The 21,101-nt window shown below is 43.5% G+C and overlaps 1 protein-coding gene across 7 annotated transcripts; it reads left to right on the plus strand.

Moving 5' to 3' along the window:
• The first annotated feature begins 12,564 nt into the window (after positions 1 to 12,564).
• LOC112261895 (zinc finger protein 512-like) lies at positions 12,565 to 21,067 on the plus strand. 7 transcript variants are annotated; one of them, XM_024437525.2, is made up of 16 exons: positions 12,590 to 12,689; positions 13,421 to 13,577; positions 13,826 to 13,881; positions 15,740 to 15,798; positions 15,897 to 16,219; positions 16,324 to 16,341; positions 16,387 to 17,019; positions 17,244 to 17,368; positions 17,464 to 17,550; positions 17,629 to 17,727; positions 17,922 to 18,089; positions 18,369 to 18,563; positions 18,670 to 18,771; positions 18,889 to 18,951; positions 19,152 to 19,250; positions 19,407 to 21,067. In XM_024437525.2, the coding sequence occupies exons 2-16, from the start codon at positions 13,448 to 13,450 to the stop codon at positions 19,830 to 19,832; spliced, it is 2,583 nt and encodes an 860-aa protein (XP_024293293.2). In that variant the 5' UTR covers positions 12,590 to 12,689; positions 13,421 to 13,447; the 3' UTR covers positions 19,833 to 21,067. The 7 variants fall into 7 exon arrangements, with proteins under 7 accessions (XP_024293292.2, XP_024293293.2, XP_024293288.2 ...); XM_024437524.2 differs by lacking the exon at positions 12,590 to 12,689 and adding an exon at positions 12,565 to 12,583 and having other exon boundaries at positions 16,324 to 17,019; XM_024437520.2 differs by having other exon boundaries at positions 16,324 to 17,019.
• Positions 21,068 to 21,101: the final 34 nt, after the last annotated feature.

Raw genomic sequence — 21,101 nt, forward strand, 5'->3', positions numbered from 1 at the left:
GCCGGTTACGACAGAGCCTGGGCGCGAGAAGAAACGATTTTTACGCACTTCAGCACTGGCAGTCCCGTTCTGTGAGCTTGTGTGGCCTACCACTAAGGGGCTTAGCAGTTGTTGCTCCTAGATGTTTCCACTTCACAATAACAGCCCTTAAAGTTGACCAGGGCACCTCTAGCAGGGCAAAAATATGACAAACTGACTTGTTGGAAAGGTGGCATCCTATGACGGTGCCATGTTGAAAGTCACTGAGCTCTTCAGTAAGGCTATTCTAGTGCCAATGTTTGTCTATGGAGATTGCACGGCTGGGGGCTCGATTTTATACACCTGTCAGCAACGGTTGTGGCTAAAATAGCCGAATCCACTAATTTGAAGGGGTGTCCACATAGTTTTGTATATATAGTGTACATATTTCCTCCCACAACTTACTTATTTTCACCAGGTTATGCTTTTTAGCCATTGTCAAATCATTGAAACCAAAACTCTTATCCAGAAGGAGCCTGCCATTTGCTTTCGAATGGCACTGGAGGCAGAGAGAAGGCCATAAGTGCTCACTCTACCACAGTAAACTTCTGAGGGTATTTGATGACTTTAGTAAGTAATAAAGCATGTGTTTGTAATATCATAATAGTTTTTGAAATGAGAAAGGGGTGGATGTGGTTTTGCAACTGAAGTCAAAGTCTGCTTACACATATTCTGTTTACAGTGTGTTTTTCTTAGAGGCATCAACATTGATCCCCTATAACAGTTTTCTTCCATTTTAAGAGCATGTAGATTAAGATTAAAATCCCTTCATTGGTCAATTGCACACAACACAACTGACTGGCTAAAACGCATTTAGAAGGAAAGAAATTCCACAAACTAACTATTAACAAGGTACACCTGTTAATTGAAATGCATTCCAAGTGACTGCCTCATGAATCTGATTGAGAGAATGCCAAGAGTGTGCAAAGCTGTCATCAAGGCACAGGGTGGCTACTTTGAAGAATATAAATATAAAATATATATTGATTTGTTTAACACTTTTTTTTGGTTACTATATGATTCCATATTTGTTATTTCACAGTTCATAGCTACAGTGTAGCAAATAGTAAAAGAAAGAAAAGCCCTTGAAAGGTGTGTCCAAAATGTTGACTGGTACTGAACACAGATTCTTGGAGAGGTGCTTGGGGCTGCCACACTGGGTAACATTGCAGTGTGTGGGGGGGGTTAAGGGCCTTGTTCAAGGGCACAATGGCAGGCAGGTTTGATTGATTATTTTCCAATCAGACCCGGGATTCGAACTCGCCTTTCTAACTGCTAGATTTCCTGCCACACGTACCGTAGATATTGAACATATGCTGTATATATGGGATTGGCATCTGGCCCCCCTTTTAAAGGCCCTCGGTTGAATTTCCCAGTCAGGAACTCTTTTCTGAATAGAATAGTAGAATACACAAGGTGCAATTTTGAAATGTGGTTGTCCATCAGCAGTTTTTCTCTTGTTATGTCAGTCACTGATAGTCACTCAATTAGCCCATGTCAGCTAAAAAAATGTTTGATTGGTAAGTTAGTCTAATGGCCAGCTATCTAAACATGTAGTAATCATGGTCAAAATACCGACCGGGTGCGCTCCCATTGACTTTGTTAGTCACTCTCACTCAGGCCAATTTTTTATTAACCGAATGGTCAGGGGGCCGTAGCATAATTACAAATGATTTGTAGACTGCAAATTGACCATAAGAAGCCCAAACAGATATAATATTTGACTAAAACATAATCATTTCAAACCTTGCCTCCATTTGGTTACGGATAAATCTCTCTATTATGCTTGGGATTACTTTGGAACAGTTTTCCAAAATTAAAATCACTGGGAGCTGATTTGCTGGTGCTTTTACAGTCTTTTATGTCCAACAAAAAAAATGTATATACCCCTGGGCAGCGGCAATTTTAGCATGTAAATCTTGGTGGAGCAAAAAAAATTACAAGTGGGATGCATGCCAGCAAAGCCACAACACAACACTAAACAATACATTAATTGCACTATAATGTTGACAAACGGTGCCCTTAAACTGTTGGTGCCTACATAAAACAGTCCCAACAGCAGTCCCAATATCTTACCATTGCTACACCTGGCTACCAGCGGAGCCTTGTCTGGCAGCAAAACAATTAATTCAGCCTCATTTACTGCCTTTTAAAAAACATAACTGATATTGCTGACTTGCTTAAACAAATGTGGTTTCTACTGACAATTAAGATGTACAAACTATGGCATAAGGGGACGATAAGAGGCAATCCGTAATTTCGATTAAGACATTAATGAGCGAGCTAGGACAGACGTAGTCAATATGACTATTTGTTCTGCACGGGTACAGCGACAGAATTCAGAACAGGGGCCGTTCTTATAGTGTTCTCCCTGTACACCAAGTCAGAACCCTAGAATAAATAAAGGGGGCATATAAACAGACAATGAAAGCTCTTAAAATATTTGATGATTACATTTCTCAAAATAAAATAAAATCCAAAATGGCGTAGCAGTGCAGACATTGTTTGTCGTTCTCCCATGTACACCCACCGTCACCCAACGTGATATGGATCTGATATTTTTAGACCTTATAGCCAGAACATCAGAAGCTAGCCATCAGAAGCTAACTAGATACCAGCTATTTAGTCATTGTTAACCACTGCTAGCGGCCTTTACCTTTAGCACAGACTACTGCCAATTTCTGCCTGGTTTTTCTCCACTACAACACAGGGTACCTGCTGTAAGACCTGGACCATTACTCGGGATCATCGCAGCTAGCTAGCTGCTACCGAGTTGCCCAGCCCCGAAGCTAGCCTTGAGCCAGGCCCATCTCCCGGCCTGCTCAGTGGACCCAATGATCACTCGGCTACACAGCTGATGCCTCCCGGACTCTTCACTAACACGGCTAGAATCCACTACATAACCGGATTCTTGCCGCAAGCTCTGGACCTTTGCATCGGATCATTGCAGCTAGCTAGCGACTACCGAGTGGCTATAGTGGCTAACGCCCTTGTCCCAAAGCTAGCACCAGTTGCCTCGAGCCAGGCACATCTCCCGGCTAGCAAACAAAATGACTCCAGCTACAATACCTATTTTGCCAACTGGCCTGGTCCCTTTGTAGACACGGAGCCCCGCCGATTCCATCACGAATGATCTGCCGACGTAACTCCATCTGTTGTGCCCTCAACCGGCCTTTGCCGGACCTCAGTGAAGACACTTCTACTAGCCCCGGCCTGCTAACTTTCTTGAACGCCGTTTCTCCCGCTTACTAGCATAGTAATGACTACCTAGCGGCTTCCCTGTTTCATCTATTGCTGTTCGCTCGACCCTATGATCACTTGGCTACATAGCTGATGCCTGCTGGACTGTAAATGAATCACTGTACTCCATTTTGTTTATTTTGTTTATCTGTCGGTCTCAGCCTCGAACTCAGGCCCTGTGTGAAGTTAACTGACCCTCTCTGCCCATTCATCGCCATTTTACCTGTTGTTGTTGTCTTAGCTGATTAGCTGTTGTTGTCTTACCCAATGTTGTCTTAGCTAGCTCTCCCAATCAACACTTGTGATTGCTTTATGCCTTGCGTTATGTCTCTAATGGCAATATGCCTTACATACTGTTGTTTAGGATAGCTATCATTGTTTTAGTTTACTGTGGAGCCCGTAGTCCCACTCAACATGCCTCAGATTCCTCTTTTGTCCCACCTCCCACACATGTGGTGACCTCACCCAGCATAACTAGTGTAGTGCGTCCAGAGATGCAACCTCTCTTATTGTCACTCAATGCATGGGTTTATCTCCACTGTACCCGCACCCTACCATACCCATGTCTGTACATTATGCCATGAATCTACCATGCCCAGAAATCTGCTCCTTTTATTCTCTGTCCCCAACGCACTAGACGACCAGATTTAATAGCCTTTAGCCATACCCTCATCCTACTCCTCCTCTGTTCCTCAGGTGATGTAGAGGTTAACCCAGGCCCTGTGTGTCCCAAGGCGCTCTCATTCGTGACTTCTGTAACCGTAAAAGCCTTGGTATCATTCATGTTAACATCAGAAACCTCCTCCCGAAGTTTGTTTTACTCACTGCTTTAGCACACTCCGCCAACCCTAATGTCCTAGCCGTGTCTGAATCCTGGCTTTGGAAGGCCACCAAAAATGTTGAGACTTCCATCCCCGACTACAACATTTTCCGTCAAGATAGAACTGCCAAAGGGGGAGGAGTTGCAATCTACTGCAGAGATAGCCTGCAAAGTTCTGTCATATTTTCCAGGTCTATGCCCAAACAGTTAGAGCTTCTAATTTTAAAAATGAATCTCTCCAGAAACAAGTCTCTCAAATCAAATCAAATCAAATTTATTTATATAGCCCTTCGTACATCAGCTGATATCTCAAAGTGCTGTACAGAAACCCAGCCTAAAACCCCAAACAGCAAGCAATGCAGGTGTAGAAGCACGGTGGCTAGGAAAAACTCCCTAGAAAGGCCAAAACCTAGGAAGAAACCTAGAGAGGAACCAGGCTATGTGGGGTGGCCAGTCCTCTTCTGGCTGTGCCGGGTGGAGATTATAACAGAACATGGCCAAGATGTTCAAATGTTCATAAATGACCAGCATGGTCGAATAATAATAAGGCAGAACAGTTGAAACTGGAGCAGCAGCACAGTCAGGTGGAAGTTGAAACTGGAGCAGCAGCATGGCCAGGTGGACTGGGGACAGCAAGGAGTCATCATGTCAGGTAGTCCTGGGGCATGGTCTTAGGGCTCAGGTCAGTTGAAACTGGAACAGCAGCATGGCCAGGTGGACTGGGGACAGCAAGGAGTCATCATGTCAGGTAGTCCTGGAGCTCAGGTCCTAGGGCTCAGGTCCTCCGAGAGAGAGAAAGAAAGAGAGAAGGAGAGAATTAGAGAATGCACACTTAGATTCACACAGGACACCGAATAGGACAGGAGAAGTACTCCAGATATAACAAACTGACCCCAGCCCCCGACACATAAACTACTGCAGCATAAATACTGGAGGCTGAGACAGGAGGGGTCAGGAGACACTGTGGCCCCATCCGAGGTCACCCCCGGACAGGGCCAAACAGGAAGGATATAACCCCACCCACTTTGCCAAAGCACAGCCCCCACACCACTAGAGGGATATCTTCAACCACCAACTTACCATCCTGAGACAAGGCTGAGTATAGCCACAAAGATCTCCGCCACGGCACAACCCAAGGGGGGGGCGCCAACCCAGACAGGATGACCACAACAGTGAATCAACCCACTCAGGTGACGCACCCCCTCCAGGGACAGCATGAGAGAGCCCCAGTAAGCCAGTGACCCAGCCCCTGTAATAGGGTTAGAGGCAGAGAATCCCAGTGGAAAGAGGGGAACCGGCCAGGCAGAGACAGCAAGGGCGGTTCGTTGCTCCAGAGCCTTTCCGTTCACCTTCCCACTCCTGGGCCAGACTACACTCAATCATATGACCCACTGAAGAGATGAGTCTTCAGTAAAGACTTAAAGGTTGAGACCGAGTTTGCGTCTCTGACATGGGTAGGCAGACCGTTCCATAAAAATGGAGCTCTATAGGAGAAAGCCCTGCCTCCAGCTGTTTGCTTAGAAATTCTAGGGACAATTAGGAGGCCTGCGTCTTGTGACCGTAGCGTACGTGTAGGTATGTACGGCAGGACCAAATCAGAGAGATAGGTAGGAGCAAGCCCATGTAATGCTTTGTAGGTTAGCAGTAAAACCTTGAAATCAGCCCTTGCTTTGACAGGAAGCCAGTGTAGAGAGGCTAGCACTGGAGTAATATGATCAAATTTTTTGGTTCTAGTCAGGATTCTAGCAGCCGTATTTAGCACTAACTGAAGTTTATTTAGTGCTTTATCCGGGTAGCCGGAAAATAGAGCATTGCAGTAGTCTAACCTAGAAGTGACAAAAGCATGGATTAATTTTTCTGCATCATTTTTGGACAGAAAGTTTCTGATTTTTGCAATGTTACGTAGATGGAAAAAAGATAGATGTCCTTGAAATGGTCTTGATATGTTCTTCAAAAGAGAGATCAGGGTCCAGAGTAACGCCGAGGTCCTTCACAGTTTTATTTGAGACGACTGTACAACCATTAAGATTAATTGTCAGATTCAACAGAATATCTCTTTGTTTCTTGGGACCTAGAACAAGCATCTCTGTTTTGTCCGAGTTTAATAGTAGAAAGTTTGCAGCCATCCACTTCCTTATGTCTGAAACACATGCTTCTAGCGAGGGCAATTTTGGGGCTTCACCATGTTTCATTGAAATGTACAGCTGTGTGTCATCCGCATAGCAGTGAAAGTTTACATTATGTTTTCGAATAACATCCCCAAGAGGTAAAATATATAGTGAGAACAATAGTGGTCCTAAAACGGAACCTTGAGGAACACCGAAATTTACAGTTGATTTGTCAGAGGACAAACCATTCACAGAGACAAACTGATATCTTTCCGACAGATAAGATCTAAACCAGGCCAGAACTTGTCCGTGTAGACCAATTTGGGTTTCCAATCTCTCCAAAAGAATGTGGTGATCGATGGTATCAAAAGCGGCACTAAGGTCTAGGAGCACGAGGACAGATGCAGAGCCTCGGTCCGATGCCATTAAAATGTCATTTACCACCTTCACAAGTGCCGTCTCAGTGCTATGATGGGGTCTAAAACCAGACTGAAGCATTTCGTATACATTGTTTGTCTTCAGGAAGGCAGTGAGTTGCTGAGCAACAGCCTTCTCTAAAATTTTTGAGAGGAATGGAAGATTCGATATAGGCCGATAGTTTTTTATATTTTCTGGGTCAAGGTTTGGCTTTTTCAAGAGAGGCTTTATTACTGCCACTTTTAGTGAGTTTGGTACACATCCAGTGGATAGAGAGCCGTTTATTATGTTCAACATAGGAGGGCCAAGCACAGGAAGCAGCTCTTTCAGTAGTTTAGTTGGAATAGGGTCCAGTATGCAGCTTGAAGGTTTAGAGGCCATGATTATTTTCATCATTGTGTCAAGAGATATAGTACTAAAACACTTGAGCGTCTCTCTTGATCCTAGGTCCTGGCAGAGTTGTGCAGACTCAGGACAACTGAGGTTTGGAGGAATACGCAGGTTTAAAGAAGAGTCCGTAATTTGCTTTCTAATAATCATAATCTTTTCCTCAAAGAAGTTCATGAATTTATCACTGCTAAAGTGAAAGTCATCCTCTCTTGGGGAATGCTGCTTTTTAGTTAGCTTTGCGACAGTATCAAAAAGGAATTTCGGATTGTTCTTATTTTCCTCAATTAAGTTAGAAAAATAGGATGATCGAGCAGCAGTAAGGGCTCTTCGGTACTGCACGGTACTGTCTTTCCAAGCTAGTCGGAAGACTTCCAGTTTGGTGTGGCGCCATTTCCGTTCCAATTTTCTGGAAGCTTGCTTCAGAGCTCGGGTATTTTCTGTGTACCAGGGAGCTAGTTTCTTATGAGAATTTTTTTAGTTTTTAGGGGTGCAACTGCATCTAGGGTATTGCGCAAGGTTAAATTGAGATCCTCAGTTAGGTGGTTAACTGATTTTTGTCCTCTGGCGTCCTTGGGTAGGCAGAGGGAGTCTGGAAGGGCATCAAGGAATCTTTGTGTTGTCTGTGAATTTATAGCACGACTTTTGATGTTCCTTGGTTGGGGTCTGAGCAGATTATTTGTTGCAATTGCAAACGTAATAAAATGGTGGTCCGATAGTCCAGGATTATGAGGAAAAACATTAAGATCCACCACATTTATTCCATGGGACAAAACTAGGTCCAGCGTATGACTGAAGTAAGGGATCTAACATTAAGTAGCCCTATTTTGAGATGTGAGGTATCATGATCTCTTTCAGTAATGACAGGAATGGAGGTGGTCTTTATCCTAGTGAGATTGCTAAGGCGAACACCGCCATGTTTAGTTTTGCCCAACCTAGGTCGAGGCACAGACACGGTCTCAATGGTGATAGCTGAGCTGACTACACTGACTGTGCTAGTGGCAGACTCCACTATGCTGGCAGGCTGGCTAACAGCCTGCTGCCTGGCCTGCACCCTATTTCATTGTGGAGCTAGAGGAGTTAGAGCCCTGTCTATGTTGGTAGATAAGATGAGAGCACCCCTCCAGCTAGGATGGAGTCCGTCACTCCTCAGCAGGTCAGGCTTGGTCCTGTTTGTGGGTGAGTCCCAGAAAGAGGGCCAATTATCTACAAATTCTATCTTTTGGGAGGGGCAGAAAACAGTTTTCAACCAGCGATTGAGTTGTGAGACTCTGCTGTAGAGCTCATCACTCCCCCTAACTGGGAGGGGGCCGCTTGGTGATCTCTGACTGTTTCATCCTAACATCGTTGGTGCCGACGTGGATAACAATATCTCTATACTCTCTACACTCGCCAGTTTTAGCTTTAGCCAGCACCATCTTCAGATTAGCCTTAACGTCGGTAGCCCTGCCCCCGGGTAAACAGTGTATGATCGCTGGATGATTCGCTTTAAGTCTAATGCTGCGGGTAATGGAGTCGCCAATGACTAGAGTAGGATGCCGATGCTCTCACTGTTGCCGACTGTTACAGACCCCACTCAGCTCCCAGCTATGCCCTGGACACCATATGTGAACTGATCGCCCCCCATCTATCTTCAGTTTGTTCTGTTAGGTGACCTAAACTGGGATATAACACTCCGGCAGTCCTACAATCTAAGATAGATTCCCTCAATCTCACACAAATTATCAAGGAACACTCCAGGTACAACCCTAAATCCATAAACATTGGCACCCTCATAGATATTATCCTGACCAACCTGCCCTCCAAATTCACCTCTGCTGTTTTCAATCAGGATCTCAGTGGTCACTGCCTCATTGCCTGCAGCCGCTATGGGTCCGCGGTCAAATGACCACCCCTCATCACTGTGAAACGTTCCCTAAAACACTTCTGTGAGCAGGCCTTCTTAATCAACCTGGCCCGGGTATCCTGGAAGGATATTGACCTCATCCCGTCAGTAGAGGATGCCTGATTGTTCTTTAAAAGTAATTTCCTCACCATCTTAAATAAGCATGCCCCTTTTAAAAAATGTAGAACTAAGAACAGATAGAGCCCTTGATTCACTTCAGACCTGACTGCCCTCGACCAGCACAAAAACATCCTGTGGCGGACTGCACTAGCATCGATTAGTCCCCGCGATATGCAACTTTTCAGGGAAGTCAGGAACCAATACACAAAGTCAGTTAGGAAAGCAAAGGCTAGCTTTTTCAAACAGAAATTTGCATCTTGTAGCTCTAACTCCAAAAGGTTTTGGGACACTGTAAAGTCCATGGAGAATAAGAGCACCTCCTCCCAGCTGCCCACTGCAATGAGGCTAGGAAACACTGTCACCACCGATAAATCCACGATAATCGAGAATTTCAATAAGCATTTTTCTACGGCTGGCCATGCTTTCCTCCTGGCTAGCCCAACCTCGGCCAACAGCTCCGCACCCCCTGTAGCTACTTGCCCTGCAATTTCTTGCCCAAGCCTCCCCAGCTTCTCCTTCACCCAAATCCAGATAGCAGATGTTCTGAAAGAGCTGCAAACTCTGGACACATACAAATCAGCTGGGCTAGACAATCTGGACCCTCTATTTCTAAAATGATCTGCCGCCATTGTTGCAACCCCTATTACCAGTCTGTTCAACCTCTCTTTCGTATCGTCCGAGATTCCTAAAGATTGGAAAGCTACCGCGGTCATCCCCCTCTTCAAAGGGGGTGACACTCTAGACCCAAACTGTTACAGACCTATATCCATCCTGCCCTGCCTTTCTAAAGTCTTCGAAAGCCAAGTTAACAAATAGATCACTGACCATTTTGAATCCCACCGTACCTTCTCCACTGTGCAATCCGGTTTCTGAGCTCGTCACGGGTGCACCTCAGCCACGCTCAAGGTACTAAACAATATCATAACCGCCATTGATAAAAGACAGTACTGTGCAGCTGTATTCATCGACCTGGCCAAGGCTTTCGACTCTGTCAATCTCCGTATTCTTGTCGGCAGACTCAACAGCCTTGGTTTCTCAAATGACTGCCTCGCCCGCTCTTAAACGCTAGTAAAACTAAATGCATGCTCTTCAACCGATCGCTGCCCGCACCCGCCCACCCAACTAGCATCACTACTCTGGTAGTGGGCTACTAACAGCTTACTACAGAACATACACTTAGTATTACTTTCTTAGCTACAGTATACATATCTCCCTGGAATATTACAGAATTTATGCAGCAGCATACAAGACATTTTTGGACTCACCTCAATTTAACAGGAAGGTGGCGTGACAGTCCTTCGTTGGAAAATTGTGTCATCAAACTTTCTCATCAAAGTCTGGCATTCTCTGAATTTGTGGTGCATTCAAGACAACTGGGCACTCTGAAAAAAAAGTTGAATCATGTTGACGTCAATGATCTTCAGGTCGTAGCTCTAGAAAGAGGCCTGAGTTCCCAGTTTACAATTTAAAGTAGGATGAAAGTTCAAAACGTATTTTCCCAGTTGTAACTCCTTTTTCCCGAGTTCCCAGTTGTCTTAAACTCACTAAAGTCAGATTTTGCCGTTCCAAGTTAACAGCTGTTTTGAGCGCGGCACAAATCATGCTTCACTGACAGCATGGCCAATGTTGAATGTTTATAATTTTAAACTAGGAAAAGAGACCCTTAATCTTAGACTTGGGACTGCATGGCCACTCCACTGAATGATTTCCTTCAATGCTTGCAGTTAGCCAATGATTCCTTCCAAACCACTCATTGTTTTAATTATATTTAATTTTTTTATTTAACTAAGCAAGTCAGTTCAGAACAAATTCTTATTTACATTGACGGCCTACTCCGGTCAAACCCAGACAACGCTGGGCCAATTGTGCACTGCCCTATGGGACTCCCAATCATGGCCAGATGTGATACAGCCTGGTTTCAAATGAGGTACTATAGTGTCGCCTCTTGCACTGAGATGCAGTGCCTTAGACCGCTACGCCACTCAGGAGCCCAAATTGTTGAATTTGCGATTTCCAACTTGTAATGTTTATGTCCAATGGCAGATGAGCACTGATACGTTTTATCTAGAATTTCTCTTCATTATTTCTCTTCATATAACAAGGATTAAAAAGGATTTGCCAGTAGATTGTCAACTTTATTCATGATGATGACTGCTACCTATGATTTTGAAAGTATGATGTTGACATGATCAGTCCAATCAAAGCTACTGTAGATATAACGTGATTTGATGTAATTTTAACTGTGGCCATTGACCTTGAGCCTTCTTGGATGGGCACTTCTAATGTAACCCTATGGCAGCATCCAGGGGGCTTGAATCTTCGAGCTCTACCATTAGACTTGACTTGACGTAGTGTCCCCATGAGTAACAGAACACTGAGCCGATCACGGCGCAACGCTCCGTATTCTCGGCTGGCTTGCCCCACCACCACAGAAATGTGAGCTAGGCTGAAACACCTGCATTTTGGAGCTCCCTTACTCAAGAAAACAAAAAAGAGACCATGTTTGTATTCGACTTTATTAACTCAGTTATATATATATATATATATATATTTTTACATTGTTTGCAAAGTGATATGTGACACATTTAATGCCAAAATAACATGCAAAACAGGCAAGCAAAAAATGTGGGGCTCTGCTGCACCTGCCCTGAATGACAGGTCGCCACTGCCCCTGGGCCAAATTCATCCTGCAGGTCGCCAGTTGGGGAACCATGTCTTAGAGATACTGGACTTGATGAGAAGGGGGAAAATGCTGGGGAAGGTTCTCCTCTGGCTGTTCAACCAATCCAGTAAATGTGGAGGAGGATTTAAGATGGATGTTGCCTTGGTCATGTTCGAGAGAATAAAATCAACTGCAGGCAACTGCTGACTGACTGATATACAAATCACCTTGCATCATAAATAAAGACTCTTTATTATTTGTAGATCAGTCAGTCACAATTTACACATGATACATTGGGGTTTTGAGCCTCTCGAAGACGGTCAACTTTGACGTCCAAACCCGGAAGTCGCGTCAAAGGCTTTCTTTCCATTTCCCCTGAAAACCGGAACATACGGTTGTTGTGGACTCGGCCCGACTCCGCAGAGGCTATAGTCGCAGATATAACAATGAGACAGATGTTTAATTTTATATATAATGCTGAAGCATCCGGTTGGCGTTTCCACTCATCACCAAATATGGTGATAAGAGGAAGCTCAGTAGCCGGCAGTGGGAGAAGATGGAGCGAGATGGATTTAGCTAATTTTCTCATTGATGAAACATTTGATCTCAATACCGTATTCTTCAATACAGTTTTCTGTTTTAAAAACTAGAGTCCCTTACGAACAGAATGGACAAAGTTTTGTAGACTCGTCCCTTTGTCAAAGTTTTTTTTAAATGCTTTGTTTAGGACTGCAAGGGCGAGTTAACGTATTGCACATGCGCACTTCAAATAGCAAACGTTCCCTAACGGAAATATGCAAACACGTGCTAAAACGCGCCAATAGGATCTCGCTAGCTCGTGCTTGTCACTGCCCACCTCATTGCTTGTTCTGCCCACTATGATCAATTTGCTCCCGGTGGAAACGACAGGCTGTGGTCTATCTTGGGTTAGTTATAAAAAAATCTTTGCTCCAGTCGTGGTGAATAAGATGGGAATCTCATTTGTTGTCTCCGCAAAGAGGGCGTTTCGGGAATGAAGTAATCTCGTGTAGGGTATGGAATATAGATAATTGATACTGTACTGTACTGTTTGTCTAGTCAATATTTTTCACAAGTAGATAGCCTATTGAAATTTTCAGCATAGCCATCTATTTGAATAACCGAGTCGATGCAAAGACTTGTTAGGCGGGTCGTTGTCGGGGAAAATGACAGGGGGGGACTAAAACAGGGAGGAATGGCAGCTAACCTTGCTAATGGGAGTGTACTGTACGGGTAGACATTTCACAATGTGAGTGTATCAAACAAAATCAGTAGCTAGCCATTGTAGCCAAGATGTTTGAGCGCATGTAGTGCACGGTTATAATGCTTACATTGTATCAGCATCCAGTGTAGATTTGCTGCAAGGCAAGCGTTTCCCTTTTTTTGTGTGGCTATCCGTGGTGGACAATGATGGTGGCTGGGACTCCGATCACACACTGTTACTGCTACACTGCTCGAGTAGGCTACAATGTTGCACTGCTGAGCTGAATCAAACAGAATCAAGGAGCTCATATTACCTTTGGATTAACACACGGGCTAATCTTGTGTTCATAAGGGTTGGTATGCCACGTCATTTTTTTATTCTATGAGCACGTCAAAATACAGTGGCCTACTACCAGAATAGATGTTCTCCAGACTAAATAATATTGAAGCCCTTTTGACAATGATGTGATAGGGATGATGTATTTTGCATGCACTATATGTCTTTGAATAATTCAGGCCTGGTGTTGTGTTATGTGTTGCAGTACTGATTGGCGAGGTCTGCTGCAATTATGGATGATCATCATCACCATCATCATCATCAACTTCATCATCACACACAGGGAAGCATGTCACCATCATATGTTCCAAGGAAGAGGAAGGCTTCACAGCCAAAACAAAAAAGTGGTGTTCCACTACCAGGTAAATGTCACCAAATTATCACTAAATGTTTGACAAATTGTCAGTTTACTGAGCAAACTTTAGAGCTAAATGACATTCTGTCCAAGTCTGTCTCTGGCCAGTTGCAATTTCAAATGTCTTTAATCTAGATTATTATTGCCTGTGTAGTCTCCATTTATGTATTCCATGCAAATTGTCTCGGAAACTCTCTTTTTAATAGTGTTTTGTCTGAAAAGAGATGAACTAATGAAAATGTGCCCATCCAACAGCTATCCAGAGGATGTCAGATATGAGTGTGATGAGTATGATTGGTGCTCCACCTAAGGTAAGAATAAATACCCTAGTCAAAAAATCCTTTTGGATTAGTCATTTTTCCAACAGAATCCTATAGGATTCTCACAATTCTATAGGATTTTGTGTCCCCTCTATCAGAATGTCATTGGACTACTTTTTCCCTTTTGGAAAACAAAATCAATCCTATTGGATCCTATAGGTTTTTGATGAATATTGTAGGATTTTGTCAACCCAATCAGAAGCCTATTATTTAAAAAAAAATCTTAATTGAACCCATTAAATTATAGTTTGATGTAATTTGTTCCAGTACCATACTACAACATTAAGTACAACATTTTCGTTGATCGGAAACAGCAGTTCTATATTCATTTTGGTTTTATTCACCACCACAATATGGGAGTGATTCAAGGCTGCATGTTCATTTGCAGTAAGACCACCAGTACAGTACACCTTTTTCAAAAAATAACTCAAATAACTCACACTTATTCATTCAACTTCCTGTCTTTGAATTTGACATTACAATATGACATACAATGCTATATACAGTTTTACAATAACACAAGATTTTAGGGAGTTTCCCCCTTAGAATGCACAGCATCTTTACATTGCTTATATGCAATTAAAAAGTAGAAGGAAAATACATTTTTAGGCACAGTAACATTTACATTTTAGTCATTTAGCAGACGCTCTTATCCAGAGTGACTTACAGTAGTTATACTGGTACCTCGTGGGAATCAAACCCACAACCCTGGCTTTGCAAGTGCCACGCTTTACACGGGGCACAAATATATGAGCATTTCTTTACTTTGATATATAATAGTCAGCTATGCATACAAAACAGAGAATGTTCCCTTGACATCTTTATGTTGGGAGATGAAAAGAAAAACAAACATTAAAGGGGACCCCACCCTCAACTCCTTCGCTCCCAGGGTTGTACCTTTTATTGCGACTCCATAGTCCCAATATATTGCTCACCATATGTCTGCTGCAGAGAGACAGAGCCATGAGAAAATGAGTTTAGATCAGTCATGGAAATAAAAGTGCTGAAAACAAATTGGCTCCCTATTTAAAAAGAAGATGGAGAACAAGCTATGAATGAGCTGGAGGGTCGGTGCTCCATATGTTAAGCAGCCAAGTTAGCTATAGTGTAAATCAAATATATAGCCAAGTTTTGAGGATAATCCTTTAGAATGTAATGTACATATCTATACAATTCCTTCTACAAAATGTATAGAAATCCTATAGGAGACAAAAACATTTATATCCTATAGGATTCTAATGCAAGGATCCAATTAGAATCTAATAGAAAAATCATATCAGATGTTGGAACCAGTTTTATTGAACTCCTATAGGATTATGTCCTCTGTCGACTGTGTCCTTAACCACTCTCTACCCCTCTCTATATCTGTCTCCATATATGTACATGCATCTGTCCTATAAAAAAATATATATATATAAAATAAAAAATGTACCCTAGTCAAACAATCCTACAGGGTTCCAATAAATAAATCGTATCAGATTTTGGAACTAGTCCTATTGAAATCCTATAGGATTCGTTCCAAAATCTGATAGTATTTTCTATTGGATTCTAATAGGATTTATTTATTGGAACCCTGTAGGATTTTTTGACTAGGATAATACAGTATTTTGTTTCAGTTCTACTTGGCCATTATGGGTGTTCTGGCCAAAGAATGGGTGCACTATTCCAGTCCTCAATATGAAACTGAAATAACAACAATCATATGATGATCGACAAATGATTGAGCATTAAGCACTTCTACATTAACTTCCAGTACGATGGTCCTTATTGCAGTTTTCACAATACAACCATGTAAGGTACTGTAGGACACTGGGTATCTGCTTTACAGTTCTCTAATTGAATATTCTAGAATGATGACCCCCATGCCCAGGTGACTCAAAAAATGAAAAGAACATATGGCAGAAAAAGGTAAATGAGTTTCCTTTTTTATTTTTTATTGTCCATTTCTATCAATTGTCCCACCCATCAGTGTAATGAAATCAACCCCTACCTTTTCAATCCTCTAGGTATGAGGATCTGCAGAATGTCTCCCTGGGCTCTGGTGTGGAGGATTCAACCAGCGAGACGTCCTGCTGCTCCGTGGTGTCTTCCAGCCTGGCTGTAGCCAACGGGGAGCTGCCTCCCCCTCCACCTCCCTCTGCCAGACTGCCTCACAGGCTGGTGGCTAAAGACTGTTGGCCCAACCAGGCTCCAGACACAGGCAGGGCCCAGGGCCGGGGTCAGGAACCACCTCCACCCTCCGATTTTGCCATGAAGAAAATGCGGAGAGTGGAGGTGGACAACGGAGCACCTTCTGTTACAAATTTCCCTCCGGAAGTGAGACACACAGGTAGTTATTGTATCTTGCAACCATCAATCTCTTATTTTATGACTCTTTCTCTTACATACAGGTATTCAAGTTTTAGTTCATGCTGAATGTTTCCTTTGATGCAGTTCCAGTTCCTGTTGGAGGTGGACATGTCCATAGCCATGTCCATAGCGGTCACTCAGTCGGAGGTGGACATGTCCATAGCCATGTCCATAGCGGTCACTCAGTCGGAGGTGGACATGTCCATAGCCATGTCCATAGTGGTCACTCAGTCGGAGGTGGACATGTCCATAGCCATGTCCAAAGTGGTCACTCGGTTGGAGGTGGACATGTCCATAGCCATGTCCAAAGTGGTCACTCTGTTGGAGGTGGACATGTCCATAGCCATGTCCAAAGTGGTCACTTGCATGGTGGTGGACATGTCCATAGCCATGTCCAAAGTGGTCACTCAGTTGGAGGTGGACATGTCCATAGCCACATCCACAGCGGTCACTTGCATGGAGGTGGACATGTCCATAGCTATGTCCAAAGCGATCACTCGGTTGGAGGTGGACATGTCCAAAGCGGTCACTCGATTGGAGGTGGACATGTCCAGTGCAATCACTCAATTGGATGTGGACATCTCCAGAGCAGTTACCCTATTGGAGGTGGACTTGTCCAGAGCAGTTACTCTGTTGTAGGTGGACATGTCCATAGCAGTCACTCTATTGGAGGTGTAGCTATCCAGAGCAGTCACAGTCACCCAGCAGAGCCGTCCGAGGAAGAGAAATCTAAAGTCTTCACCTTCACAACCAAGAAAGAACCTCCTGTCTACCCCCCAGGTGAGAGGACAAAGGATTAGCAAATGCAATGTCACCATAGATATAATCTCTGGCAACACTTTAGTTGTTGATCATATGCTTGTGTAATAACACTGTAATTACTCTAGTAAAAATGTTGTTTTAGCATGATGTTACGTTTTTCTTTGAGAATTGCATAGTAATGGAGTAGGGATTGTTCCTTATCCTATGTTTAATTTTTTTTAACTACTTCCTGTGTGGAACAGGAAGTCAAGAGGAGAGGTGGCAGCTGATGATCCTGGGGAAAGGGCGAGTCACGTGCCCCAAGTGTAAAAGTGTGAGCAGGAAGACTGTGGAGGGACTGAAGAAACATATGGAGAACTGCCGAGTGGTGAGTGTGCACCATCCTCACAATAACAGCCTCTCATGTTGCACTCACATTGGTTCAACTGAATTTCAAAAACTAAACGAATATGTTTTTTGTAGAATCCCTTCACGTGTCAGCAATGCGGGAAACAACTGAAATCTTCCACTGGAATGAAGTACCACATCATGGCAGACCACAATAACCTGGTAAGGCCATTCTCCCATCTGAAGCTGGTTTTGGTGTGTTTCATGTTGACATTGGTGTTAACTGTCTTGTTTTTCCAGCCCTCACCAGATGACATAAATGGCCTGGATGACCAGTCCATGAAGGAAAAACTGAGGAAGGTGCTGAAACGGATGGGCAAATTAAAATGCTCGAAAGAGGTATGATTCCTTGCTGGCGTCTGTATCTGAAATTGTAGTACAGATTTCACCTTAACCCATTGTTGGTAGTCTTCCTAGGCAGATGGGTTGCCTCCCACAATCTTCTAACGGGTCAGGGATTTCTGAGACCACATTGTTGGTGCAGGGGAACTAAAGATGTTGTTCCATTCTAAAGACTGTATGTTACATTACAGGGCTGTACTGGTAGTTTCACCAGCATCATGGGTTACCTGTACCACATGAAGAAGTGTGGGAAGGAGGAGTCTGAGCTGGAGAAGCTGCTTCTCAACTGCCAACACTGTGGCAAGGTCTACAAGTCTAAGGCAGGCCTGGAGTACCACCTCAAGTCAGAGCACGCACCAGTGAGTTTCCATTGCACTGCGTTTACAGTATACACTTCTCCACTAGTAAGACAGTTGGTCTTTCAAGGTTACAATTCACTGGGAGACGTTCCATCACACAACATGCCATTGTGCATACAATCTGTAGCAGTTACAACTTCAATGTCACAAATTTTTCTCAGTATATCTGCCCTCTCATTCTCCCAGAAGACCCCATTCCTTTGAGTCTCTTTTTAGTCTCATTTATTTGAACTTTGCTTGAGTGGGAAATGATAGACAGTTGTCTCCTCTCCCCCGCAGGTGCCCCAGAATGTGGAGGAGGATGAGGTGAAGGCCCAGAGAGAGCCCAACCCTGAGAGGACACCCAGCGGCCGGGTCAAACGCATGTCAGCCCAGGTGGCTGTTTTCCACCTACAAGAGATTGCTAATGACGAGCTGGCCAAGGAGTGGCCCAAGAGGAAGGTCATCGGGGACCTGGTCCCTGACGATAAGAAGGCGAGGGATCTTCAACACTAAGATGGTCTTAGAGCTGTGCTCATGTATCTATTCCTGTGTGAACATTGACCTCCAGATTAACCATTATTTCTGTTGGGTTCCACAGCTGAGATATGCACGCCCAGGGCTGCCTGCCTTCAGTCAGGAGGTCCTTCGAAAGTGGAAAAATGAAGTGAAGCTGCAAAAGAAAGTGCAGTGCCCAAACCTGGTACGAACTATACGTCTCTAAATGATCTTTCATCCCATATTGCCTATAGTAGAGATTTTACTCTCTGTACTATACTTTGCTTATATTGTGACTGGGATGTTTTCTGGTTTCCCTCAGGGCTGTGGCTCGGTGTACACCAGCGTGTCTGGACTGAAGGCTCACCTTGGGCTCTGCGGAAGGGTAACGGAATAGATTTCCCCACACTGCTCCCCTCTCTTTCACTTCCAAGTACTGCAACGTATCCAGAAAACTGTGAAAATTATTCAGCTGAAACCGAGTCAATTCTTGCATTTTATTTTAGCATTCAAACCTAATTTTAGCAGAAATGTAACCCATTATTAAGGATCTAATTCAACCAAATGTTGTCTCTCTCAATGCAGGGGGACTTTGAAGCAGGGAAATATAAATGCCTGATCTGTAAGAAAGAGTTCAACTCTGAGAGTGGGGTGAAGTACCACATCAACTCTGTCCACTCCCAGGTCAGAAATGTATTTAGGACTTTTCACCACCTTGATGACCTACTCTATCATATGAATTTATAATTGTTTGCCATATAAATACAGTATTGTAAAAATACATTGTAGTGATTTTTGGTGGCACACAATGCTCATTTCCTTTGTCCTGTGTTTTCTTAGGACTGGTTTGCGGTGACCTCAAAATCCAAGAACTTTAAGGTTCTGAAGGCCAAGACCAAGGAGAACAGCACCGTGGATGACCCCATTGTCCAGCACCAGACCCTCCATGTCTTCACCCCTGTCCTGGAGCCCTGGCAGGACATGCCGATTGGACCTCCACCAGCGGTGCCCGAGCCAGCCCTGCAGGCCAACCCTGAGGCAGCAGAAGGAAAGAGGAGGGGGAAGGGGAGAGGGAAGGAGAAGGACTGCTATGACTTCACTGGCAGTGACCACTCTAGCAGTAGCAGCAGCGGCAGCTCCAGCAGCGATTCAGAGACAGAGGAGCTTGATGGCCAGAGACACGACGTTGACCAATGGGCACTGCAGAGACCCAGTATCATCGAGACCCACCCCGATGTCGCCAAGCAACCCAGAAGCAACCCCTAGTTCGTCCAATCACCTGACTTCAGATCAGGGGTCTGTTCAGGAGGGTGCAACGTTACAGAACATTCAGATAGAAGTGCATTGGTCCTGGGATGTGTAGTCTGTGTTTCAACTGTAACTATGAGGTCATCTTAGCCAACGTTTAATGTGTTTTATTATTTTTAATAAGTTTGATAACTCTTTGTTTTCTGACATGCTTACTTAGACTAATCTTTTAACCCCTATTTTGACAAGTGCTTATGTGTTGGCTTGTGCTCCTCGATTCAGACTGTGCCTAGTGTATGGATCTATTATTTCATACAACTCCTTTTATTATACCTTACTTGTTATCAGACCTCTTCTTTACAATGCATATTTAACCAATAGCATGTGGTGTTAATGTAGTGTGTATTTTATATATTGGATAGTGATATGATAACACAGGATACATTTGAGATACAGTGGTTGTCGGTTATAGTTGTCCGTGATGTTTTTTTACACTGCATTGTTTGTTGATGTACACAGTCCAGATGGAAATTAGGTGCCGTTGTCATTTCCTTTACTTCCTGTGTGGCCCTGTACTGTTTCTGCAGATGTATGAATGTATTTAGTTTATTCTTCTGTTGATATTTCTGTCAGTGCACGCACTTCTGTTCAAGCTAGGTTTTGAGTAGATTCATATCTATTTTATTTAGTATTGAATAATGAACTGGCCCTTGGACATTTTAAGTGATCCCTAACACATGATGTTAACGATAGGTTTTCTCTATTTGATGCCTTTTAAAATCGACTAAGATAAGTTAGACAACCAATGTCTTTCAGTTCAAAGGCTCTGCTCAGGTCCATGATTCCTGTGACCAAAACAAGAGGCATTACGCATGTACTTTTATATTGAATGAAATTAAGTGCTCAGTCTAACGATAGGCATTCCCATAACCCAACCTTGTGAAGGGTGACAAGTGTGCCCTAATTTGTTGTCTGGCATTAGACTGCTTCTTGAGTCTACCGGCCAATATCGTGTTCAGTCTTCACTGTTTTGAACCAACTGTTGTTTGTCAAAAAATGAAAAGTATTACACTTCAATTCCACATTTGTGTACATTTGTATTCATGGAAAATCTATTGTTTCAAGTTTTAGAAAACAAAATGCATTATACTTTTTTTTTTTTAGAAGTACTGTAGGCCTAATTCGCTGCTATTTTTAACTACCAGGAGTGTTCGCTATATCAACAGGTGAAATAAAATATTAACATAATGCTACTAATTTTCTCCCTTCTTGCCTTACACAGTAAAC

Source organism: Oncorhynchus tshawytscha, linkage group LG18 (assembly GCF_018296145.1).
Source record: "Oncorhynchus tshawytscha isolate Ot180627B linkage group LG18, Otsh_v2.0, whole genome shotgun sequence".
Classification (NCBI taxonomy): Eukaryota; Metazoa; Chordata; class Actinopteri; order Salmoniformes; family Salmonidae; genus Oncorhynchus; species Oncorhynchus tshawytscha.